At 38.0% G+C, this 22,972-nt stretch overlaps 1 protein-coding gene across 1 annotated transcript; it reads left to right on the forward strand.

The window, feature by feature from the left end:
* Nucleotides 1–14,686: 14,686 nt before the first annotated feature.
* LOC126783977 (putative F-box/LRR-repeat protein 21) lies at nucleotides 14,687–16,666 on the forward strand. Its single transcript, XM_050509496.1, has 4 exons — nucleotides 14,687–14,707; nucleotides 14,790–15,082; nucleotides 15,260–15,320; nucleotides 16,646–16,666. The coding sequence occupies exons 1-4, from the start codon at nucleotides 14,687–14,689 to the stop codon at nucleotides 16,664–16,666; spliced, it is 396 nt and encodes a 131-aa protein (XP_050365453.1).
* The last annotated feature ends 6,306 nt before the right edge of the window (nucleotides 16,667–22,972 follow it).

The following is a 22,972-nucleotide window of genomic DNA, read 5'->3' on the forward strand; positions in this document are numbered from 1 at the left end:
GGGCATGCACAGTTAACAGGAGGCTATAAGGTTTTGAAGAGAAAAGACTCTCTGCTAGGGTTCTAACAAATTTTTCAGAAACTAATAATTACTAACATCGGTCTTTTTGTAAGTGAGTGTGAGAAATCATCAATTTGACTCATAAAAGATCATAAGACACCAAGTATAATTGAAGATTACATATGGGGTAGACTTTTTTCTAATGTTTACGAATGACTTCCTCTTATTGAGTGTTACAACCCCGAAATTCGAATGATAAAAATTCGAATTTAAAGCCATGAAAACTCTAAAACAATATCAAATATATTGAAATCATCTTATCATAACAGTGTATCGAAAATGAGTCCAAAGCATGACTCAATCGACTTGAATAATACACAACCAATGTAAAATTCACTCAATCCTCACCACAAATAGCAGAAAAAAATCTTCGACAATCTTCAGAGAAAGCCCTCTAATTCTGCTAATCCACACCTGCAGAACTATCCCCTACACCATCGAATAGGTGCACCGGGATTGTAAACATAAACTCGATAAGCTTTGCAGCTCGTATGAGTAAACTAACAGTATAACACAGATAGTATACAAAAGAAAAAAATACTAAAAACATTTAATTATAAATGCACTCATAAGTCATAGGACGGCCCATCTGGATGTCCAAAAATATCTGAAAATATAAGTACTCATGAGACATTGGGCAACCCATCTGTTTACCCAAATTACATTTATAATACTGGTACTCATGAGACCCAGGTACTCATCTGTTACCCCTCATGCAGTACGCCGCTAGACATTGGGCAACCCATCTATTACCCAATCTCCAAAAAATATGGGTACTCATAAGCAGGTAACCCATCTGTTACCCCTCATGCAGTATACCGGCAGATAGACTAGAGCTCTAACTGAATCGTAACTGTCACCTGGTCAAGGCTTCCGATATGCCAACACGTACAAAGACAGGTCTTAAGACAGAAAACACGTCCGAAGACAGAAAACACGTCCGAAGACAAAAAAAACACGTTCGAAGACAGAAAAACACGTCCGAAGACAGAAAACACATCTGAAGTAAAAAAAAACACATCCGAAGACATAAACCGTTTTAAGAAAACTCAATGTTAAAACCACGTACAATAACAATCCACCAATGTTATTGTACTACAACAAAGTGACTCTTGCTCAAATAAAATAAATATAGTAGACACAGTATAATTCATTTGGAAATAAGAACGTAACAGTATATAATATAGCAACCCATATATATGTATCAGATTTAGCATTTTATACACATCACACAACCCACTATATTATATACATGTCATAGTTCGATCTTTTTAAGAAAACGTAAATATAAGTCACCGCCAATGGTAGACTCGTCATAGTGAGATTTACTTACATTCACCATAGTCCATAATCACTAAAACCTTTTTAAAATCATTTATTAAAATAGCGTTTCACTTACCCATGAACCGTAGACGATCAAGTTCACGTAATTTAAACCAAAACATATTTTTAAAATAATTTTTATAAACTAGTGATGGAATGACTCTATCAACTCAAACTAAATTCAACAATTATAATACTACTTTGATCATGATGATCATTGTGAGGTTTACTCACCTTAATTCTCACGTGCAACATCCACGACACCAAAAGCGATTTCCTCACTCGTTTCGTCGGTCACCTAATAGCATGATAAAATGCTTAGAAAATGATACGTAAAATATCAAGTGACGATTTCAGTACAGCTAAATGCTAAATAGCACAAACACGGACACGAGTGTCCGTATTGGACACGATTCGATACGTAGACACGGCATATAGAAATTTTTTTGGACACAGACACGTGGTGGACACGTTAATTAAATATTATTTTTAATATATATATATTTATTAAAAAAATATTTTATAAATTTGAAAGTATTTAGAATTTTAGATGTATATATATGTCAAAGTGTGCATTAAAATGGTGAAAACATAACTTGTTAGAATGGTTAAGGACTTGATAAGTACCTTGGATAACCAAGGTTCGAATCTTACCACAAGCATTCTTATTTTTATCACGAGTTACTCTCCTTATATATATTAAAGTGTGCATAAATATAACAAAAATTGAATCTGTTGGAATGGTTGAGGAGTTGTTGAGTGCCTTGGATGACCAAGGTTCGATTCTCAACATGAGCACTTTCACTTTTATTATGAGTTGGTGCGTGTCCGCGTGTCCGATTCGGACACTCGCGTGTCCGGGCCGTGTCCAAATCGGACACGCGTGTCCGGGCCGTGTCCGAATGCGGACACGCGTGTCCGGCGCGTATTGGGCCGTGTCTGTGTCGGACACGCGATACTGGTTTCGCCCTGCCTTGGGCTCCTCGACTAGCAACAAGCTCTCCGAATTTAACCGGGTCGGCATGCTTGAACCCCTTGGAAGGAGCAGCCATATATCTCCCACACATTGAATATTGGAGCAAATCCCATATATGCATGAAGTTCTTTCAACCAGCAGCCCACGATCGACACTCCCAAAATAGGGACGTGACATCCTCCCCCACCAAACTTGGTGTACGTCCTCGTACACAGCATCCTCACTTGCGGCCCGCGCATCCCTTGTGCGCCCGCGCATCCCTTGTGCGCCTGCGTATCCCTTGTGCACCCGCGATGCCTAGAGCGACGAAAAGGAGTTCCGAAAGATCTTCCACCCAACAATGACTTCGCGCTGGATCTCTCTTGTCCTGGACATTGCCACGGATCTTCTCGTCCTGTCCTCCCCCTGGAGGCGACCCTGCCTACTTGACTCCCCCGCGGAGCCCCCCGTATCTTGGGGACACGGCGACACGTGTAAGCGCTTGGCGAACACAACGACAGCGATGTTGAGGTGGCTCTGATACCACTTGTCACGAGCTTACTCTTTTGCTATATAACTCGTGCGGCCTTAGCAAATCCCTTATGCTAAGTCAGCCTTAAACTCGCAAACGCCCTGCTAGAACAATTGAAAGGCTAGAGAATATTTCGAAAGAGAACTTATATTGAACAAGAGAACTTACAAGTTTACTTGATAGCTTGCTTGCTAGATTGCTTGATTGAGCAAATGAGAGGGGTGCTTTGCTATTTATAGGCCTCCTTATCCTACTTTACAAGTTCTAGATATTTCTAGGACTATGTACATTGTAGAGAATTCTAGAGAACTCTCCATAAGTCTACACAAATCTACAAGACTCTAAGATGATCCTTGAGTGTTCTAGAGAATTTTTGAGGAGTCTAGTTCTACTAGCCTCTCCAAGGTTCTAGAGATTTCCGGAAATGTCTCAAGGCTTCTTGAGACTTCTATCGCCTTCTAGGATCTTCTATGATCTTCCAAAGTGTTCCGCCATATTTCGGATCTGTCTAGAATGCTCAAGGTAAAATTTGGCTAAGTTTGGCGGGATGTGACACTAGGCTGGAATTTTGAGATGTCTTAATTATTAATTATTATTTTTATAAGATAAATCTTAATTGTAAGTATAAGACCATGTTTTATTAATGGCATAAATGCCGATTTGCTCCTCCAACTTGGCTGAAATTGTCAATTTGCACCATGAACTTGCATTTGAATCAATTTACCTCCTAAACTTGGTAAAAATTGCCGATTTACACCCCGAACTTGTATTTGAGTCAATTTACCTCCTAAACTTGGTCAAAATTGCCGATTTGCACCCCATCCGTTAAATTTAACTGTTTTTATCCAATTTTGCGTCACATGTCATGCAGATGTCATTTTGTCATTTTCTATTTATATTTTTCTTAAAAACAAATAAAAATATTCTTTAAAATGAGGATTATTTTGTTAATCAAATTATTTATTTACATCTTTTTTTTCTACATACTTAACCCTACTTTGAATTATATATTCAATATACCCACCGATTCAAATATAATGTGTTGTGTATAAATATATTTTTATATGTACACATTGTTGGAGGATGAACAAAACGAGAATAATAACGATGTAATAGAATATAACATAATCGTTTATTGATTGATAATGAGGCCAATATATAGGCATTACATAACCATAATCCCGTAGGATTCGGAGTCCTAATCTATTACAAAGATGTGAATCTATCTCTAACAGGAAACCTAATAAGGCTAAGACACACACAATGGTAGAATAGTAATTCTCTCGGAACACACATTTATTTTTAACTTTCAATGTATTTATTTATTTATATTTTTTCTAATATCTTTTAACATACCATATCACATAAAATAATAAATATATAAATCAATAACATGTTTCGAAAAAACAAACATTGTAGCAAGTGTTCCTCTTAAGTAATTTTATTAATTTATTACAATATTCAATATGAATAAATATATAATGACAATATTACCCCTTAAATGCATGACATGTGACGCAAAATTGGATAGAAACAGTTAAATTTAACGAATGGGGTGCAAATCGGCAATTTTTACCAAATTTAGGAGGTAAATTGACTCAAATACAAGTTCGGGGTGTAAATCGGCAATTTTTACCAAATTTAGGAGGTAAATTGACTCAAATGCAAGTTCAGGGTGCAAATTGACAATTTCAGCCAAATTTGGCGTGCAAATCAGCATTTATGCCTTTATTAATTGAATTATAGAAGTTGAAGTTCTTAATGTTCAATTTTAGTTAGATAATTTGTAAATGTAGAAGAAAACGTCAAAATAAGGCTCTAGTAGGGAGTTTGTTAGAGGTATCTAAAATGCCTACCTTATGTTTCTATTTTTTTGAATAATCTTCAAATCTATTGGTATAAATAATTTTCACCTACTTTTCTTGTGTAAGTACATTTTCATATAAATGAATATATGTAATGAACAATCATAGAAAAATGGAGGCCTTCTCCAAGTTGAGACCTAAGTTTTTTGCCTTGGCCTTAGGCTGGCCATGTATAATAGGAAGTGATCAAGGATGTTTAGCAAGTTCGGACTTGATTGAATTTTTTTTGTCAGTTCAGCTTGGTTTGTCAATCGATCCCAAGTGTGCTCATCAAAATATACATTGTTTCTGCTTGTATTTTTGTAGATTAAATTTTGTAATTTCACCTACTGTTTAGACTGATTTATGTTTAGACCGATTTGGCTTCTATTTGAATTTGCATGTAATATAGTGTCTTAATATTAAACTACTTGCCGAATTGGTTAGTTTATAAAGTGTAGTGTCACACCCTGAATTTTGGATGATAAAAATTCAAATTCGAAAACGTGAAAATTTGAATCAATTTCAAAATTATACTTACATCATTGTACTCAACTAGAGTGACAAGTGAATAAAAAAACTCCAAAGAGGCTTACTACAAAACAATCTAGGAAATACAAACTCTTATATCTAACTCGACTTCTCTAATCTCCTATGATGTGAATATGAATATCTCACGTGCACACATAACCCTAAACCATGGATTGTTGCACTGAGTTGTAAACAAACAAACCCGGTAAGCTTTTAAAGCTCGTATGAGTAAATTTAACTACATAACTCATGCTTATAATTTCTCCAACATAAGCAATGACGTCTAACTCTATGAATCACACTCAAACAAAACGCAAGATAAAGATTAGTGATTCCTGCATAAAAACATTGTTCAAGAATTCACACAAGTATATCACTAAATGCAAAAAATGAGAAAACCAATACCTCAACCCGAAATCAAGAACTGCCATTCAAAACCAAGAAAAACAACTCACTCATGTTTTTCTTTTACAACTCAACCACCAAAAGAAAATATCATAATAAAATTCTATTTTAACACATGCACTCATGAGCAGATAACCCTACTCGGTTACACCACATGTCGTGCTACGGCAAATAGACTAGAGTTCTAACTTATCATAACCAACACCAGGCCAAAAGCTTGGTTCCCGATTTAATTGTCACTATCACTACTATAACCGTCCGAAGATGAAAATATTTTTAACATAACTCAAATGTCAAAATGATAGTACAATGTAGTCATTCACTCACATGACGTACATTTTAAATTGTCACTGTCACCACTATGACTGTTCGAAGACAAAAACACTTTAACACAACTCGAATGTTAAAAAACAACTCATACAACATATTGATCACTACATGATATATTGTACCTAAATCCACATTCAATAAACTAAATTACCAGAAGGTACATTTTATTCCTCTCCAATCCCATCCGCCAATATTAACATTTCACCATATATCTCAATTATAACATCTCACAATTTCACTCCATCAACACATATATTCCACATATATATACATATATACACACACATGTAGGCATTCACTCAGGAATCACTCACTAATACCAACTATAGTTAATGATCGCTAAACCTTTCAAAAATTATTTTTATAATAAAATCATTTAACTTACATATGAACCGTAGTCGATCAAGTTCATATGAGTTAAAGTAAAACTTATTTGTAAAACAATTACACATTTAGCGATTCAATAATTATAAACCAACTTTGATCATGACGATCATTTTGAGGTTTACTCACCTTAAAATCCCGCTGCATCTTCCAAAAACTTGTGAAGACCATAAATCACTGCAACCCACTCCACACAAATTCGCCAAGTACCTAATCATATCGAGATCACAACTCAATATCCAGGTATAAAATAATGAATAAGATTCTTCACCCCAATTAACATTAAACTCGAGTTAAGCCACCCGAATGTAACTTAATTGGGTACCCTAAAGGTCATTAGGTCAAGAAGTAAGTCGACCAAGTATCAAAACCACCCACCGACCACCAATATTTGAAACTCCATACCCTACTATTTTCGTATTAATCACTCAATAACGATGAGTACATGATAAACGGAGTTCAAACTGTTCTCACGACACTACTAGGACTCGCTACCAAGTGCCAAAGCAACTCGCTGCCTAAAATTACACACCCTAGGTATTTCACAACAACTAACACATTGCCCAGAACCCTCCAATAATCATCAATTTAATTATATCTAACATGATATTAAAGCAAATTAGGCAACCCTATACTTGCATGCTGAACCCAAACAACCCAAAACCACTCCAAGGCGCTGCTACAAGCTCACATCGCACCAAAACTCAAAAACAACAGAGCTCCAACCTCGAATTGACCAAGAAAATTATAAGGTTAACAACGGAAGAACTCAACTACAAAATCTAACCAAATTTCGAGTTTCATTATCAATAAAGTATGAAAACTCGACAGCTTCACAACCCTTAACTTGTTAGCTTCGATTTTCAGTCACAAGTGAAAAAGGAGATCAACAACGCCATCACAAGTGAGGGGAGGACCAAGGGAAGGAGGCAACGCCATCTGAGCTGAGGCCATCGTCGAAACACGCCTGAATCAGCCAAACTAGTTCCAGGTCACAACTAGGTCATAACACACTTTCCAACTTTGATTCTCTCTAACCAACACGAAATGGTACAAATCACCACCAAAGGGAGGCTCGCAAGGAGGAGAGGGAAAGATCTTGACCTATGCTGGCTCTTGGAACCGCCGAAAAAACCGGGTTAAAATCCGGGTCACCGCTGCCCAAAGGGTGTGTCGAATCTTGCAAACAAGCATGAACTGGAGCAAACCGCCGCCACAAGGAAGCTTAGAGGAAGGAGGCGAGTCAGTCTGGACCGGTCGCGAGGTCATACGACACCAGAAAAGCCGGGTCGGGTTGATAGAAAATTTTGGATTCTGAGGGAGCGCACGACGCAAGAATAGAAGAGGAAAAAAAAGGGTTTCGCACAAATGAAACCTTATAGGAGCAAAAATTATATTTATACTTAAAATGTCTGGAACCCAAAACTTTCTGTTGATCATAACTTTTTCATACAATCTCCAAATTAGGTGTGCCGCATGTCCACGAACTTGTATCAACAAACTCTAGAACTTTCGAAAATGAAGTTTTATGAGACAAATAACAAATTAAAAATCAACTCCTCAACCCCTCGATATAACGTTTCCGTATAATTATTCACTCAAACACTTTCGTTTCCATCCTCGTACTATAAAACTAGACCACCACTAGTTTAATTATCCCCAAAAATGCTTAGATTTAATTATGAATTTCCGGGATATCACATGTAGGCTCTTTCAAAATGAAAGAATGTTGTGGCATGGGGTCAAAATTTTGTTGGATATGATTTTTGATACAGTATTAGGATTTCTTTGAAGCTTCAGTTTACATGCCTAAGGACTATCTCTTTGGAAAGGGAAACTGAGAGCTGATATCGTTCTATGATTTGCTAGTTTTATGGATCGTTAAGCATCTCTTATAGACGTATAGGGAAGGGAAAATTAGGATAAATTTTAGAGAATTTGCGATGAAATACATAAAATAGAAAGGCGGAATGAAAGAAGTTATGCATTTTCGACGTGAGCCTTAAATTTGGGTGCTCCTTTTCAGCTGAAATCTGTTTGATTCATGAAATTTTTGACGAATTTGCTGGATGAATATATATGCTTTTCTTTTTTTGGATGAGGAATTTCTCTTAATTGCTTTGCCTTCAATATTAGCCATTACTAATAGTTACAAAACTTCTTGGATAAGAAGAATGTTTGTTTTCCATATCTATTGCAACTTTATTTTGACGTATCAAAATAAGAAACAGTGTCTTCTGTTGTGAGTTTACTGTAGGTTAATTTGTTTATCTCATACATCAAACCCAAATTTATATACATTTTGAAGGAGAAAAACTTGTTTGAAAGCTGATCATTTATACTGATCAAAAACATGTCGGTATACCCTTCAGCACGTTAGGAACCAAAAATGCAGGAGCTGGAAGAATAATAGGTTAGCTAGGAAGTAGAAAAGAAGGGAACTAGATAGAGGATAGATAGGGAAAAACAATAGAGAGAAGAGAGTAGAAATCCAGGGAGAACAAGAAGAGAGTAGGAAGAACAGAACTCATGGTTTAAGAAACCAATAATCTCAATATTCAAGCCTGACCTTAACTCAATACAAACCTCATATTTATAAGAACTAGTTATAATTCTAAAATAGCTAGGAAAGACAACTCCTAATACTACCAAGTAACCTAACCATCAAAGTAAACTGTTATTCCTAGAACAAGCAATCAAATAAACATTCCTAGAAATCAGTAACGATGGCTATACGCCATCAGAAAGACACAAGCTAGAGTATATTGATAAAATTCAACAGTGAATGGCGCAATTTTGTAGTGTGGATGATCAGGTAATTTCAATTCTATTTAAATATATGATAGTTTTAGGTATAATAATTCCAGCTTTATCTGGTGAAATCCAATTTGAGACTTGTCCCCCATTTTCACACACATGTGCATCTCATATTTTTAAATTCTAGCAAGAATCTATGACCTTTAATTTGACAACTCCCTTGCTTGTCTCAAATTTTATTTCTCTCATGTTAAGTAGTTGATCCAGGAGGATCTTTCTACAATTAACTTTTTCCATAATTAACGTAACTTAACTATATTTAGTTAACTTAACGTAACCATTAATTATGAATGGTTTTAAATTACGTTTCTATTTATAGTTTCTATTTTAGGAAATTGTGTTTGTATATAAACAATGATATTGTACGAATTAAATATTCATTCAATTGGAAATCAGTTTTCTTTTGTTTCAATCTTATTCTTTCTCTAATCGTTTCATACGTTTCCCCTCATATCGAGAAGTCTCTCTTATTTTCCTACTAAAGTTCTATCCCTTAGAAGTTTTAGATCAAGTGGTATCAGAGCACCAGATCCAAAAAGGTGAAGGTGGTTTATGGTCCTAACTCGGGACCAACGCATAACTTCTAACAAAGAACTTGTAGGTCCTTTGCTCGTTCATCGAAAGCCAAGGATAAAGAGAGGAACAATGACAGGAGGAGCTTCACAACCAAATAGCGAAGGTGAACATCTCACCAAGCTTGAACAAGAGGTCCAATTACTAACGACATCTATTTTCTGAGTTGATGGAAAGTATTAAAACCTCACAACTTTCACATGCATCCCCTTCAAAAAGAAAGGTTGAAGATGACAGTGAAGATGAGGAAGATACCACTATAGAGAATGCCACCGAGGACGTAGGAAATCCGAAAAATCCTGTAAGTGCCTTGAAAATTGATTTTAAGGTAGAAATTCCTACTTTTAATGGTGTTATAGATGCTGAAAAGATTGGATAATTGGATAGACACATTTGAAACTTTATTTTCTATACATAAGTATTCTAATGCTGAAAAGATCCAATTCGCAAGCTTGAAACTCTCGAGCCACGCTGTTACATGGTGGAAGTCATACCGAAAACGGTACAATGTTTCGGAATTGACGTGGAATAAATTTAAGAAATTGTTAAGAAAACAATTCTACCACGTTGGTTATGAGGAAGAAAGATGGTATAAATGGCAGCACTTCAATCAAAGGTTTGGTCAATCGGTACAAGATTATACCTCTGAGTTCCACAACCAAGCTTTGGTGTTGGATATAGATGTTGACGAACATGATGTCTACATGAAGTATATTGGAGGTCTTGCCGACTACATACGGAGAGAACTAAAGTTGTTCACCGTAGAATCTATTGAAGAAGCTACAGTCAAAGCCATCGCCATCGAGGCTAAATACAAAAGATTTAACAAGAAAGAGGAGAAACAAACAACTGCAAGTAATAAATCTGATTGGAAGAAGAATGGCAAACATATCAAAGATGATCCACCACAGAAGAATTACTGTGATCACTGTCGTACTAGTAGACATGCTAAAGACAAATGCTGGATACTTCATCCTGAGTTGAAACCCCAAAATCAGAGGAACAACCAAGGGAGGAACGACATAAAGGCCACTTTGACGGTGCAACAAGCAAAAGAGCTTCCAGAGTTGAAGCAGCTTGACATTACACTTGCCTTAATGACTTCACCAACAGAAACTGCAGATGCTTACAACCGTGAAGAGCTGTTCCATTTGAACATTCAAGTGAAGCAAAGTGTTGTACAAGCTATTGTCAATCCTGGAAGTCAGAAGAATCTGATTTCATAGGCTCTAGTAAGGAAGGTAGGCTTAGAAACAACGCCTCATCCTAAGCCTTACCCACTAGGGTGGATTCAAAAGGACATTGATATGCAGATTAAAAAACAATGTACCTTCAAATTTGCAATCACTAATCAGTTTATTGATGAAGTGACATGTGAGGTGGTTCCGCTGGACATATGCCAAGTTATATTGAGTAGTCCATATTTATGGGACTGTGATGCAATTCACTATAGGAGGCTTCGCAAGTATCGTTTGGTGAAGGATGGAAAAGAGTTCCACATCAACGCATGCATGCCTCAATCTACAAACACTTTGCTGACAGTTAACCAAGCCAAAAGATTGGTTAACTCTTGTGGGCGGTTTGTTTTATTGATGATTCGACCACTAGAAGAAAATGCTAATGTTGTTACTTTGTCAGCAATAACTTTAACACCTTCACAATGTTCCGATATTGGAAAATTATAGAAGGATTTCAAGGTTCTTTTTCAGGATGTGCAAGGTTTACCACCGCGAAGAGCTGTGGAGCATGAAATCCAACTGGTAGGAGATTCACCTCAACCAAACTTGGGTTTATATCGCACTTCTCTAACGGAAAGTGAAGAGATCAAGAAACAAGTACAAGAACTTCTTGAACAAAGAGTTATCAAGCCCAATTGCTCATCATATGGTTCACCAGTACTACTTGTGCCTAAGAAAGATGGAGGTTGGCGCATGTGCGTTGACTATCGAGCACTTAATAAGATCACTATCAAGAATCGGTATCCGCTACCAAGGATTGATGATCTTCTAGATCAATTGCATGGTGCTTGTTACTTCACAAAACTCGATCTCAAATCTGGCTATCATCAGGTTCGCATCCATGAAGAAGATACTTAGAAAACTGGTTTTAAGACAAAGCAGGGATTGTTTGAGTGGTTAGTTATGCCATTCGGACTATGTAACGCTCCAGCTTCCTTTATGTGACTAATGAATGACGTACTTCGCCCTTTCATTGATGACTTTGTCATTGTTTATCTGGATGACATACTAATATACAGTATCACATGGGAGGACCATCTTCGTCATATTGCTCAGGTTTTGGAGGTCTTACAAACTAGTTAACTACAACTGAACGGGAAGAAATGTGAATTTGGGAAGCAAGAGCTTGTCTACTTAGGGTTCATTATTGGTGCAGGGAAGCTCAAAATGGATCCAGAAAAAGAACAAGTTATCGCTCGATGGCCTACACCTCGTTCAGTGACCGAAGTTCGAAGCTTCATAGGTGCGTGCCAATATTTGAGAAAGTTCATTAGACATTTCTCTCTAATTGCAGCACCATTACATACTCTTACAAAGACCAATCAAAAATTTGAATGGTCAGAGAAACAGGAAGAATCTTTCCAGTTATTAAAACGGAAGATTACCGAGGCCCCAGTATTGGCATTGCCAAATCTGCAAAAAGCATTTGAAGTTGAAGCAGATGCATCAAATTATGCGATGGGAGCCGTATTACTTCAGGATGGTAAACCAGTTGCATACCATTTTGAGATGTTTAGTGGACCAGTTTTAAACTATCCAACTTATGACAAGGAGCTTTATGCACTGCATCAAGCAGTAAAGCATTGGAGAACTTACTTGTCAGGAAAAGAAGTTGTGGTTCACTCCGATCATAAGCCTCTTCAATATCTAACTACACAGTCTAAGTTACAACAAGCTCGACATATGAAGTGGATGTCTTACCTACAACAATTCAATATAGTGATTAAGTACAAGAAGGGAGTGACTAATAAGTTGGCAGATATGTTATCTCAACCGCCTCTACTAGTAAGTTCTGCATTATTGGTGGCAATGCATATCCAACCTATAGTTCCTTCTGAGTACGCAAAAGGGTACGACACAGATACCATTTTTAGTTCCGCTCATGCTAAACTGCAACAAGGAAAGACTAGTGAGTTTCAACTAAAAGATGGACTTATGTACAAAGGAACACAATTATGCATACCAGAAGATGGCGACAGACTGCAATGGATTCGTGAAATGCATACTTCCAAAGTAGCAGGACATTTTGGAGTTGAAAAGACTTTACTGAATCTCCATCAATATGTCTACTGGCCAAAGATGCATGTTGATGTTTCCAGATATATACGAGGTTGTGTTCTATGTAACACCTCGAAGCCTTCCAACAGGAAATTGGGATTGTATCTTCCATTACCGGTACCTAATCGACCATGGGAGAGCATTTCAATGGATTTCCTTGGAGGATTACCTAAAGCCAAGTCTGGGAATGATTACTTATTCGTAGTAGTGGATCGTTTCAGCAAAATGGTAATACGCATTCCATGCAAGAAAATTGTCACAGGAGAGGGAGCTGCTAAGTTATTTTTCCAGCACGTTTGGAAACATTTTGGCCTTCCAACGTCAATTATATCAAACCGAGATAGTCGATTCTTAGGCCATTTCTGGAGGTCATTATGGGGGATGATAGATACCAGGTTGAAGCGTAGTACTGCTTTTCATCCACAAACTGATAGACAAACCGAAGTAGTCAACCGAACAATGGTGCATTTATTAAGGGGTTATAATTCCAAGCATCCAAAAACTTGGGATGAAAGTCTCCCATATTTGCAATTTGCTTTTAATCGAGCAATTCACGGCTCCACACTGAAATCTCCTTTTGAGGTTTGTTTGGGTTACTTACCTCAAAGCCCTTTTGATATGGCATTCGCTACAAACAACAAACCATTAAGTGCGAAGGAAGAAGAAGAACATGTTCGAGCACAAAAATTTCTCGAACAAGTTTCAAAAATTCATTCAGAAGTGGAAGCACAATTGCAACGATCTCAACAACGATATAAAGCTCGACATGACAAACATCGTGTACCATGTACCTTTAAAGAGGGTGACTTAGTATGGTTATACCTTGGGAAAGAACGGTTAACTGGTGAAGGAAAGAAGCTCAAGCCTATCCGATATGGACCTTTCAAGATCATCAAACAAATTGGTGATAATGCCTTCCAACTCGAACTACCACCTTATATGCATATGTACTCGGTTATCAATGCCGAGAATCTGAAGCTTTTTGAACCGTCTCTCTTGGATGATGAGCCCGATGAAGACACTCGACTTCCTTCGGTCGATGACTTAAAAATAGAGCGAGAAGACCCACTAGAGGATGACTGCATACTGGAGCAAAAGGAACGTCAAACCCGCCATGGAAAGTAAGAGTATTTCCGCATAGGCAGAAAGGGGAAACTTCCTAGCAAATCTAAATGGTACTTGAGGGCAAAGGCAATTGCAGAGTTCCCTGATCTAAAATTACCTTGAACAGGAGCTCAAGGTTCCTAAATGGGGGAGCCATGATCCAGGAGGATCTTTCTACAATTAACTCTTTCCATAATTAACGTAACTTAACTATATTTAGTTAACTTAACGTAACCATTAATTATGAATGGTTTTGAATTACGTTTCTATTTATAGTTTATATTTTAGGAAATTGTGTTTGTATATAAACAATGATATTGTACGAATTAAATATTCAGTCAATTGGAAATCATTTTTCTTTTGTTTCAATCTTATTCTTTCTCTAATCGTTTCATTCGTTTCCCCTCATATCGAGAAGTCTCTCTTATTTTCCTACTAAAGTTCTATCCCTTAGAAGTTTTGGATCAGTAGTGTGTACTATTTTTTTTTGCCCCCTTTTATTCATCTGTAAGCTGTGTCTAACTCTGGTTTCATGTTCCTTAGGGTGTCCCTGGTTGAATAAGCAACAAACCCTAACAATGGGCGAACCCTCAAACAAACCCCAGCTGCAAGACGGAAATCAAACAAACTCCTAGAACTGGATTGACCTCCCAGAAGATGTAACCGCTTCGATATTGTCACGGTTGGAAGCCACAGAAATTCTATCGACCGCTCAGAGAGTATGTACGACATGGCGCAAAATCTGCAAGGACCCTAGAAACTGGCGCACCATCAACATGTGTGATGTTTCTGTTTATGACAAGTCCCCATCGCAGTATCGCTTCAACATATTGTGTAGGCAAGCCATTGATCTTAGCTGTGGCAACCTCGTCGACATCAGTATCCACAACTTTGGATCTGATGATCTCCTTAAGCACATCACTGATAGGTATTAATTGTATCTTCCTTTACAAGTATGTGCATGTTGAAGTTTCTTTATTATATGTAGCAGGATCAATGAATGTTTATGTTCGAGTTGTGTATGCCGAAGTGTTCGTTCATAACATTTTTTCAACAGTTGTGTGGGAATCAGATGACTCTGTTTTGCGTATTCTGACGTTACAAGTAATGGACTGATTAGAGCGGCTTCAAAGCTTCCTTTGTTGGAGGAACTTGAACTTTCATACTGCGAGCACTGATGATTGCTCGATTACTCGACATCAATATTTAACCCTGAACACATCATAGTAGTATAAAGCAAGAGGGTATCGTTCACAAACCGGGGATCCAGCCAGGGCTTAGGATCACATCAATTAACACGAATTCATAAAGGTTTTAAAGTTTGATATAGATTTTGGATTGAGTCATAAAAACAGTAAATAAAACCTAAGCTAATATATACATGTGATCAACCAACCAACACATAAACAATCACCAAAACAATTCACATAGAGGGAATCGAACCAAGTTCTACAACTTCTTAGTATCATGCCGAGACATACAATGAACAACCAAGAATGGATCATGCAATTAGGTTTCTAAGCAGTAACCTAAACACATAGACACTTAACACATTCAATCACAACCAAGCAGCCATAATCGAAATTCTAACATGTTCATCTTAATCATGTAATCCCAAAGCCATGCACATTGAATTCATCAAGTATGTCACTTACTTAACCAACAACCATGCAATTCGAAAATCACATAAACAAGAATAACCATGTTCTTAGCATAAGTCTTTAATCCAACAACCTAAATATCATGCTACAAGCATAGTCATAACACCTAGGAATCGAAAATTGTTCAAGCACACATTCGGCAGAAAACCAAAACAGAAAATCATAAAACCAAAACATAATTTTCGAATCATCTATATAAATTGAATCAAGTAGCTATTTCATAGACAAAATTGATACAAGACTACTCTAACCAAATCGCAACTTCATCCATGATTCGAAATAAAACCTAAACCCGAAATAGACAAGAGTGAGTCATGGTTACACTTTATAAATCAAGCAATCCACAAGTGTAGCCGAGTCTTCTATGGATGAAACCTCCTTCACAAGCGTGTTTGAAGGCTATTGATAGGTGAGGAATGATGGAATCGGTTTTAGGATTTCTTGGAATGGTGAAGGATGAATTCGGCAGAGCTATGGCTGTGTTTTTGTGTAGGGTTGATGATGATGCTGAATGGAGAGGCCGGCCTCTATATATAGAGGTGTAGGAAGCCTTCTTGCGTGCCAAAAGGAAATAGAATCCAATTGGGAAACTGAAATCCTCTTTGTTATGGATTTGCTTTATGTACTCCATATCCAACTTGATGTAGGAAACCAAGTTCAATAGGGAGATCTCTTTAAGGGCTGCACGGCAATCTCTTAGTCCAACTAGGAGTAGCTAGGCCGGCCTCCTCTTCTCCTTCTTCAACTCGAATATGATTTCCTTGTTCAACTAGGAATGCAACTCGGCAACTCTCCTTTCTTTCCAAATATGATTTGTCGTTCCTGAAAAGAAATCGTCGATTAAGGAATAGGAAAGAATGAAAATAGGAAAGTAGAGTCCTAGTCGAGTAAGGAATCCTAGTTCAATCAGGAGTTCTAACACTTAGCACAATTTCATCATCAAATCATCTAAAATCGAAATAGCTTTACTTCAAACATACATATGACAAATATGAACCTAAAACAACTAAATAAGAAGTAACAAAGCATAAGAATAGGGCATATATACATTAAGAACGTCACACTTTGTGTTCCTATCAACAACCCCACACTTAGACTTTGCTAGTCCCTTAGCAAACACTAAAAACGAAAATCAAAACATAATACGAAATCAAAACAACATAACTAACGACACAACACTAATGCCTTCAACATTTTGTCTCAGAGATCTTCAAACTCATAGTATCAAGAATAGCACTCAATCGAAATAGATAGGATGAATTCAATGGTTAATAAACATGAAATTTCGTTTAACAAGTAAGACATGGCAGAAACAAAGGTGAAATTAAGCTCAACATGTTCAAAACAAGTTCAAATTCAACTCACATAGGATACGCACTCCAAATCTTTTCTCTCAAGAACATGGCATATGCTTAAAAGCTTTTCACACACAAGAGTTATGAACATAGTGAAGATCGAGAACCTCATGAAAGATACCAATCATATGCACAAATGAACCCAAACCATATGCTTACTTATGAAACAAACTCCACAAATCAAGGACTACTCATTTTAAGAATCATGCGGATCTTTAGAAAAGGGATAGGTTAGGCTCGGCATGGATATATTTTCAAGGTAAAGGAATCACAAAGGTCATCCTCAAGACTTAGCAGAGCAAAACATCCACCTTATGTCGCCATACTCCATAAAACAAGGGCCAAATATCATCATGTTGGACCCATTCTTCACTTTATACATTGTGAAAACGAACAAAGGCTAAAGTATAACATTATTGAGCCTTCAACAAATACATCAAAACTCCAAATTCACATGAACAAGTATGTATGCCGAGATCCTTGTATCATTCTTTCATTTTTTTTTTTTTTTCTTGCCGTATACATGTCTTTTTCTTTCTTTCTTTCTCACGGCATCTTTCAATTTTTCTTTTCTTTTCATTCTCTTTTCACGGCATAACATACATACAATAGCGTAACCCCACACTTGAATCAAATCATCACTCCATATTACATCCAAGAATCGGCTCTGCCAAGCCTCAAAGACAAGGTAGAGATATAACTATACTAAGCAAGGATATAACATGTTGGTAATGAAAGAAAAGGCTTAACGTAGGCTCAAAGGGGTTAATACTAAGGTGTCCCAAGCTGGGCTCAAATAAGGATATACGGCTTTTTGGCTTAAGTGGTGGAAATCCTAAAAAGATCCAACAATCATTTTCAAAATCAGAGTATGTTATGACATAAAGCTTCGAAAGTTTCACAAAGTAAGTTCTAGCATTCTCTAGTTCATTGCAATTCTATGGCATACGAATTGATCAAAATAGATGTAATGAGGTTATAAAGCCAAGAAAACGATAGAATAAACTCTCCAAAGAAAGGCACATATATGGCTCGAATCTCACATAGGTTACATGAATTCAAACAAGTAAAGAACATGCTCATTCTGTACCTAAGTTTCAAAATCCTCATCTACTACATGTTCGTACAAAATCTACACATCGATTAACCATCAAATAATAATGAAATTCATTCCAATATCATGATCATCTATCAACCATAATTTCAAAGATCAACTCATCCTAGACAGTTAAAGGCATACCTAGGACTCAAAACAAAAACAAAACAAGTCAAAATCGAAAAACAGAACCAAAATGACACTAAAATTTCGAAAATCAAAACACAAAATTTAAACACATAAGCATCAAACACTAGAATACAACGAATGATGTATACCCCACCCCACACTTAAAATTTACATTGCCCTCAATGTACAATATGATAAGCAACGAAAATTAGAAAGAGTTAAGGGATAAGAAAATGCAAACACTCGTTGATGGCTCCTTCATTGGCTTAAGTTTAGAGTCTATAGCCTAGACTATCTCAAATCATTACTTGCTTGCCGTAGGATCAAGGAGAGACGTCTCCTCCACATTGTGTTCCACGAAATTGTCATAGTACGGCTTCAAGCGATGTCCATTGACCGTGAATTCCTTTCCATGCACCATGCTTTTGATCTGAATAGCACCAGAAGGAAAAATATTAGTAACAACAAACGGTCCAAGCCACCTAGAACGGAGCTTGCCCGGAAACAATCTAAGTCGAGAATTAAACAAAAGAACTTTCTGCCCAACGACAAAGTGTTTCTTCCTAATCATGCGGTCATGGAATGTCTTAGTCTTCTCCTTGTAAACCATCGCCGAATCATAGGCCTCATTCCGGATCTCTTCAAGCTCATGCAATTGCAACTTCCTATGTAATCCGGCCTCATCTATGTCCATGTTGAAATTCTTCACAGCCCACCATGCATGATGTTCAAGCTCCACGGGAAGATGGCACGCCTTGCCATAGACTAGTCGAAATGGTGACATGCCTAGGGGAGTCTTGTATGCCGTCCTATAGGCCCAAAGAGCATCATCCAATCGGTGAGACCAATCCTTGCGTGATGGTCCAACAGACTTCTCTAAAATTCTCTTGATCTCACGATTAGATAGCTCCACTTGTCCACTTGTTTGAGGGTGATAAGGCGTAGCAACCTTATGCTTGATTCCATACTTCTTCAACAACGCCTCAATGGTCCGGTTGCAAAAGTGAGATCCTCCATCACTAATGATAACTCTCGGCATACCAAACCTAGAGAAAATGTTAGAACGAAGGAAATCTGCAACAACTCGAGAATCATTAGTCCGGGTGGCCTTTGCTTCCACCCATTTCGAAACATAGTCCACACACACGAGTATGTATAAGTAACCATTTGAGCTAGGAAAAGGTCCCATGAAATCAATACCCCAACAATCAAAAATTTCGACATATATAATCGGTGTCATAGGCATTTGATCTCTAGATCCTAAGTTTCCCATACGTTGGCACCTATCACAAGTCATGCAAAAATGATATGCATCTTTGAAAATCGTAGGCCAAAAGAAACCACATTCGAGTACCTTAAGAGCAGTCCTACGTGAACCAAAATGTCCTCCACAAGATTCAGAATGGGAAAACGTAAGTATAGAGTGATGTTCATGTTCAGGGACACACCTCCTAATGATTTGATCAACACAATGCTTCCACAAGTATGGTTCATCCCAAACATAATACTTAGCTAACGCCTTGAGTCTATTCTTTTGTGCATGCGATAAAGTATCCGGACATTGCTTAGAAACAAGATAATTAACAATATCTGCATACCATGGCTCACTTACCTCAACTCGAAAGAGTTGCTCATCCGGAAAGCTCTCTTGGATGGCCAAGGGCTCGGCATCTCTCACCAATCGACTCAAATGATCCGCCACAACATTGTCACTTCCCTTCTTGTCCTTGATTTCGAGATCAAACTCTTGGAGTAGAAGAATCCATCGAATCAATCTCGGTTTGGCATCCTTCTTTGTCATTAAATACTTCAAAGCTGCATGGTCAGTGTAAACAATAACTTTAGATTGAAGTAAGTAAGAACGAAACCTATCTAGAGCAAAGATCACGGCAAGAAGTTCTTTTTCAGTTGTGGTGTAGTTTTGTTGAGCATCATTGAGTGTTCGTGAGGCATAGTAGATGGCGTAGGGCTGCTTATCCTTCCTCTGCCCTAGCACGGCTCCAACTGCATAGTCGGAGGCATCACACATCAACTCGAATGGCAAGGACCAATCCGGCGGTGCCATGATCGGTGCTGAAGTTAGGAGCTTCTTCAAAGTCTCGAATGCATGCTTGCAATCATCATCAAAGTTGAATGGGACGTCTTTTTGAAGCAATGAACTCATTGGTCTCGCAATCTTGGAAAAATCTTTGATAAACCTACGATAGAACCCTGCATGTCCAAGAAACGATCGAACATCCCTCACACTTGTGGGGAGGGGTAAGTGACGCACAAGATCTATTTTAGACTTATCAACCTCAATTCCTCTAGATGAAACAATATGACCTAAGACAATACCTTGCGTGACCATAAAGTGACATTTTTCCCAATTCAAAACCAAGTTAGTCTCTTCACAACGTTTAAGCACAAGTTCAACATTTTCTAAACAAGTTTTGAAATCTTCACCATAGACAGAAAAATCATCCATGAAAACTTCAATTTTAGAACCAATATACTCAGAGAAAATGTGATACATACAACGTTGAAACGTACCTGGGGCGTTGCATAAACCAAAAGGCATGCGACGATAGGCAAACGTACCAAAAGGGCATGTGAATGTAGTCTTCTCTTGATCTTCTTCCGCAACACTTATTTGGTTGTATCCACTATATCCATCAAGGAAACAATAGAAAGAGTGACCAGCTAACCTCTCAAGCATTTGATCAATGAATGGCAATGGCATGTGGTCCTTCCTTGTTGTCGCATTGAGCTTCCTATAGTCAATACAAACTCTATGACCGGTCACTGTCCTTTGAGGTACCAACTCGTTGTCCTTGTTCTTCACCACCGTGATGCCTGACTTCTTTGGCACAACTTGAATGGGAGAGATCCACCTACTATCCGAGATGGGGTAGATCACGCCACAATCGTGCAACTTGGTGATTTCATCCTTTACAACTTGCATCATTGGTGGGTGAAGGCGTCTCTGACCTTCCTTGGTTGGTTTGGCACCATCTTCTAGCAATATTCGATGCACACACATGGTAGGGCTGATCCCCTTGATGTCGGCTAGGGTCCATCCTATTGCCGTCTTGTGTCTCTTCAACACTTCAATCAATCTCTCTTCTTGCTCCTCGTTTAGTGCAGATGAAATGATCACGGGCAATGTATCCTCTTCTCCTAGAAACGCATACTTCAAGTGGTCCGGAAGAACCTTAAGATCAAGCTTCGGAGCTTAAACCACAGAAGGAAGATTCTTGTTAGTAGTTAAGAGAATTGGACTAGGAGAGACAAAGCTTACCTCACGTGCAACCTCAAGAGAGGTCACGGTTTCATGAATCAAGGATGGCACGGCCTTGTTTGTTTCTAACACCGAAATGTTTGAGCTATCACTTGTAAATCCGGCCCCTTGGGCAATAGTGAGTGCCAACTCGTCATTTGTCAAGGTATCAAGATAGTTATCTGCAAGGGAATCAAGTATGTCAACTGAAAAACAATCACTTAACTCCGAAAGAGGATACCTCATAGCTTCAAAGATGTTGAAGCTAATCACTTCACCATCGAACTCAAAGGTGAGTGATCCACTAAACACATCTATTTTGGTTCGTGCGGTCCTCATGAAGGGGCGGCCTAACAAGATAGGAACCTCCTTGTCATCTGCCTCCGTTGGCTCCATGTCAATGACATAGAAGTCGGCAGGGAAGATCAAGCTCGAAACCTGCACAAGAACATCTTCAACATAGCCCAAAGGGACTTTGTTGGAACAATCAGCCAATCGAATCACAACATTATCACGTTTCAAATCACCTAGACCTAGGTTCTCATAGATATAGTGCGGCATTACATTAATAGATGCACCTAAGTCTAACATTATCTTTTCAAATGTCATGTTTCCGATTGTACAAGGGATAGAAAAACTCCCTGGATCCTTAAGCTTTGGTGGTAGCTTCCTTTGGAGCACGGCAGAAACCGTCTCACTCATTGTAACAACCTCCTTCTCTCGAGTCATCCTCTTATTGGTGCACAATTCTTTCAAAAACTTAGCATACTTAGGATTTTGTTGTATGCATTCAATAAGAGGCATGTTTACTTCCACCTTCTTGAAAATGTCGAGCATGGCTTGATCAGAGTCATCCTTCTTTTGCTTTGCGAATCTACTAGGGAAGGGAACACGAGGAAGATCATTAGTTGAAACCAAACCACTAGAGTTAGGATCCTTACCTTTGTCATGCACGGCATGATCATCTTTTGGCACGGCATCATTGGCTTTAGAGGAGGCAGGGTCCTTCTCTAAGTCCTTAGCATTGAAACTCTCGGCCTCTAGTCCTTTAGAAGGCACGGCCTTCTTGTGTTGCTCCCTTGGAGCATCCAAAGTCCTCCCACTTCGTGTCACCAAGGCTTTCACATTCGGATTAGGCTCAGTTTGGCTCGGCAACTTCCCTCCTTCATGGATCTTGCCCATGAAATCGATCACTTGTCCCATCTGCTTCTTAAGCTCGGTTATGTCCTTAGAATGAGCTTGTTGACCTGTAACTAAAGCTTGAGTAGCAGAGTTTAGATTTTGTTGCCCTTGAGCAAGAGACTTCAAAAGTTCATCA

This window comes from Argentina anserina, chromosome 2 (assembly GCF_933775445.1).
Source record: "Argentina anserina chromosome 2, drPotAnse1.1, whole genome shotgun sequence".
In the NCBI taxonomy this organism is placed as follows: Eukaryota; Viridiplantae; Streptophyta; class Magnoliopsida; order Rosales; family Rosaceae; genus Argentina; species Argentina anserina.

Excerpts from the sequence above, each read along its gene's own strand:
- LOC126783977 (XM_050509496.1), top strand. The coding sequence starts at position 14,687 with ATGTTCCTTAGGGTGTCCCTG. Across the intron at positions 14,708-14,789 it reads TGTTCCTTAGGGTGTCCCTG|AACTGGATTGACCTCCCAGA; the intron begins GTTGAATAAGCA and ends ACAAACTCCTAG. Across the intron at positions 15,321-16,645 it reads AGGAACTTGAACTTTCATAC|AAATCGTCGATTAAGGAATA; the intron begins TGCGAGCACTGA and ends GTTCCTGAAAAG.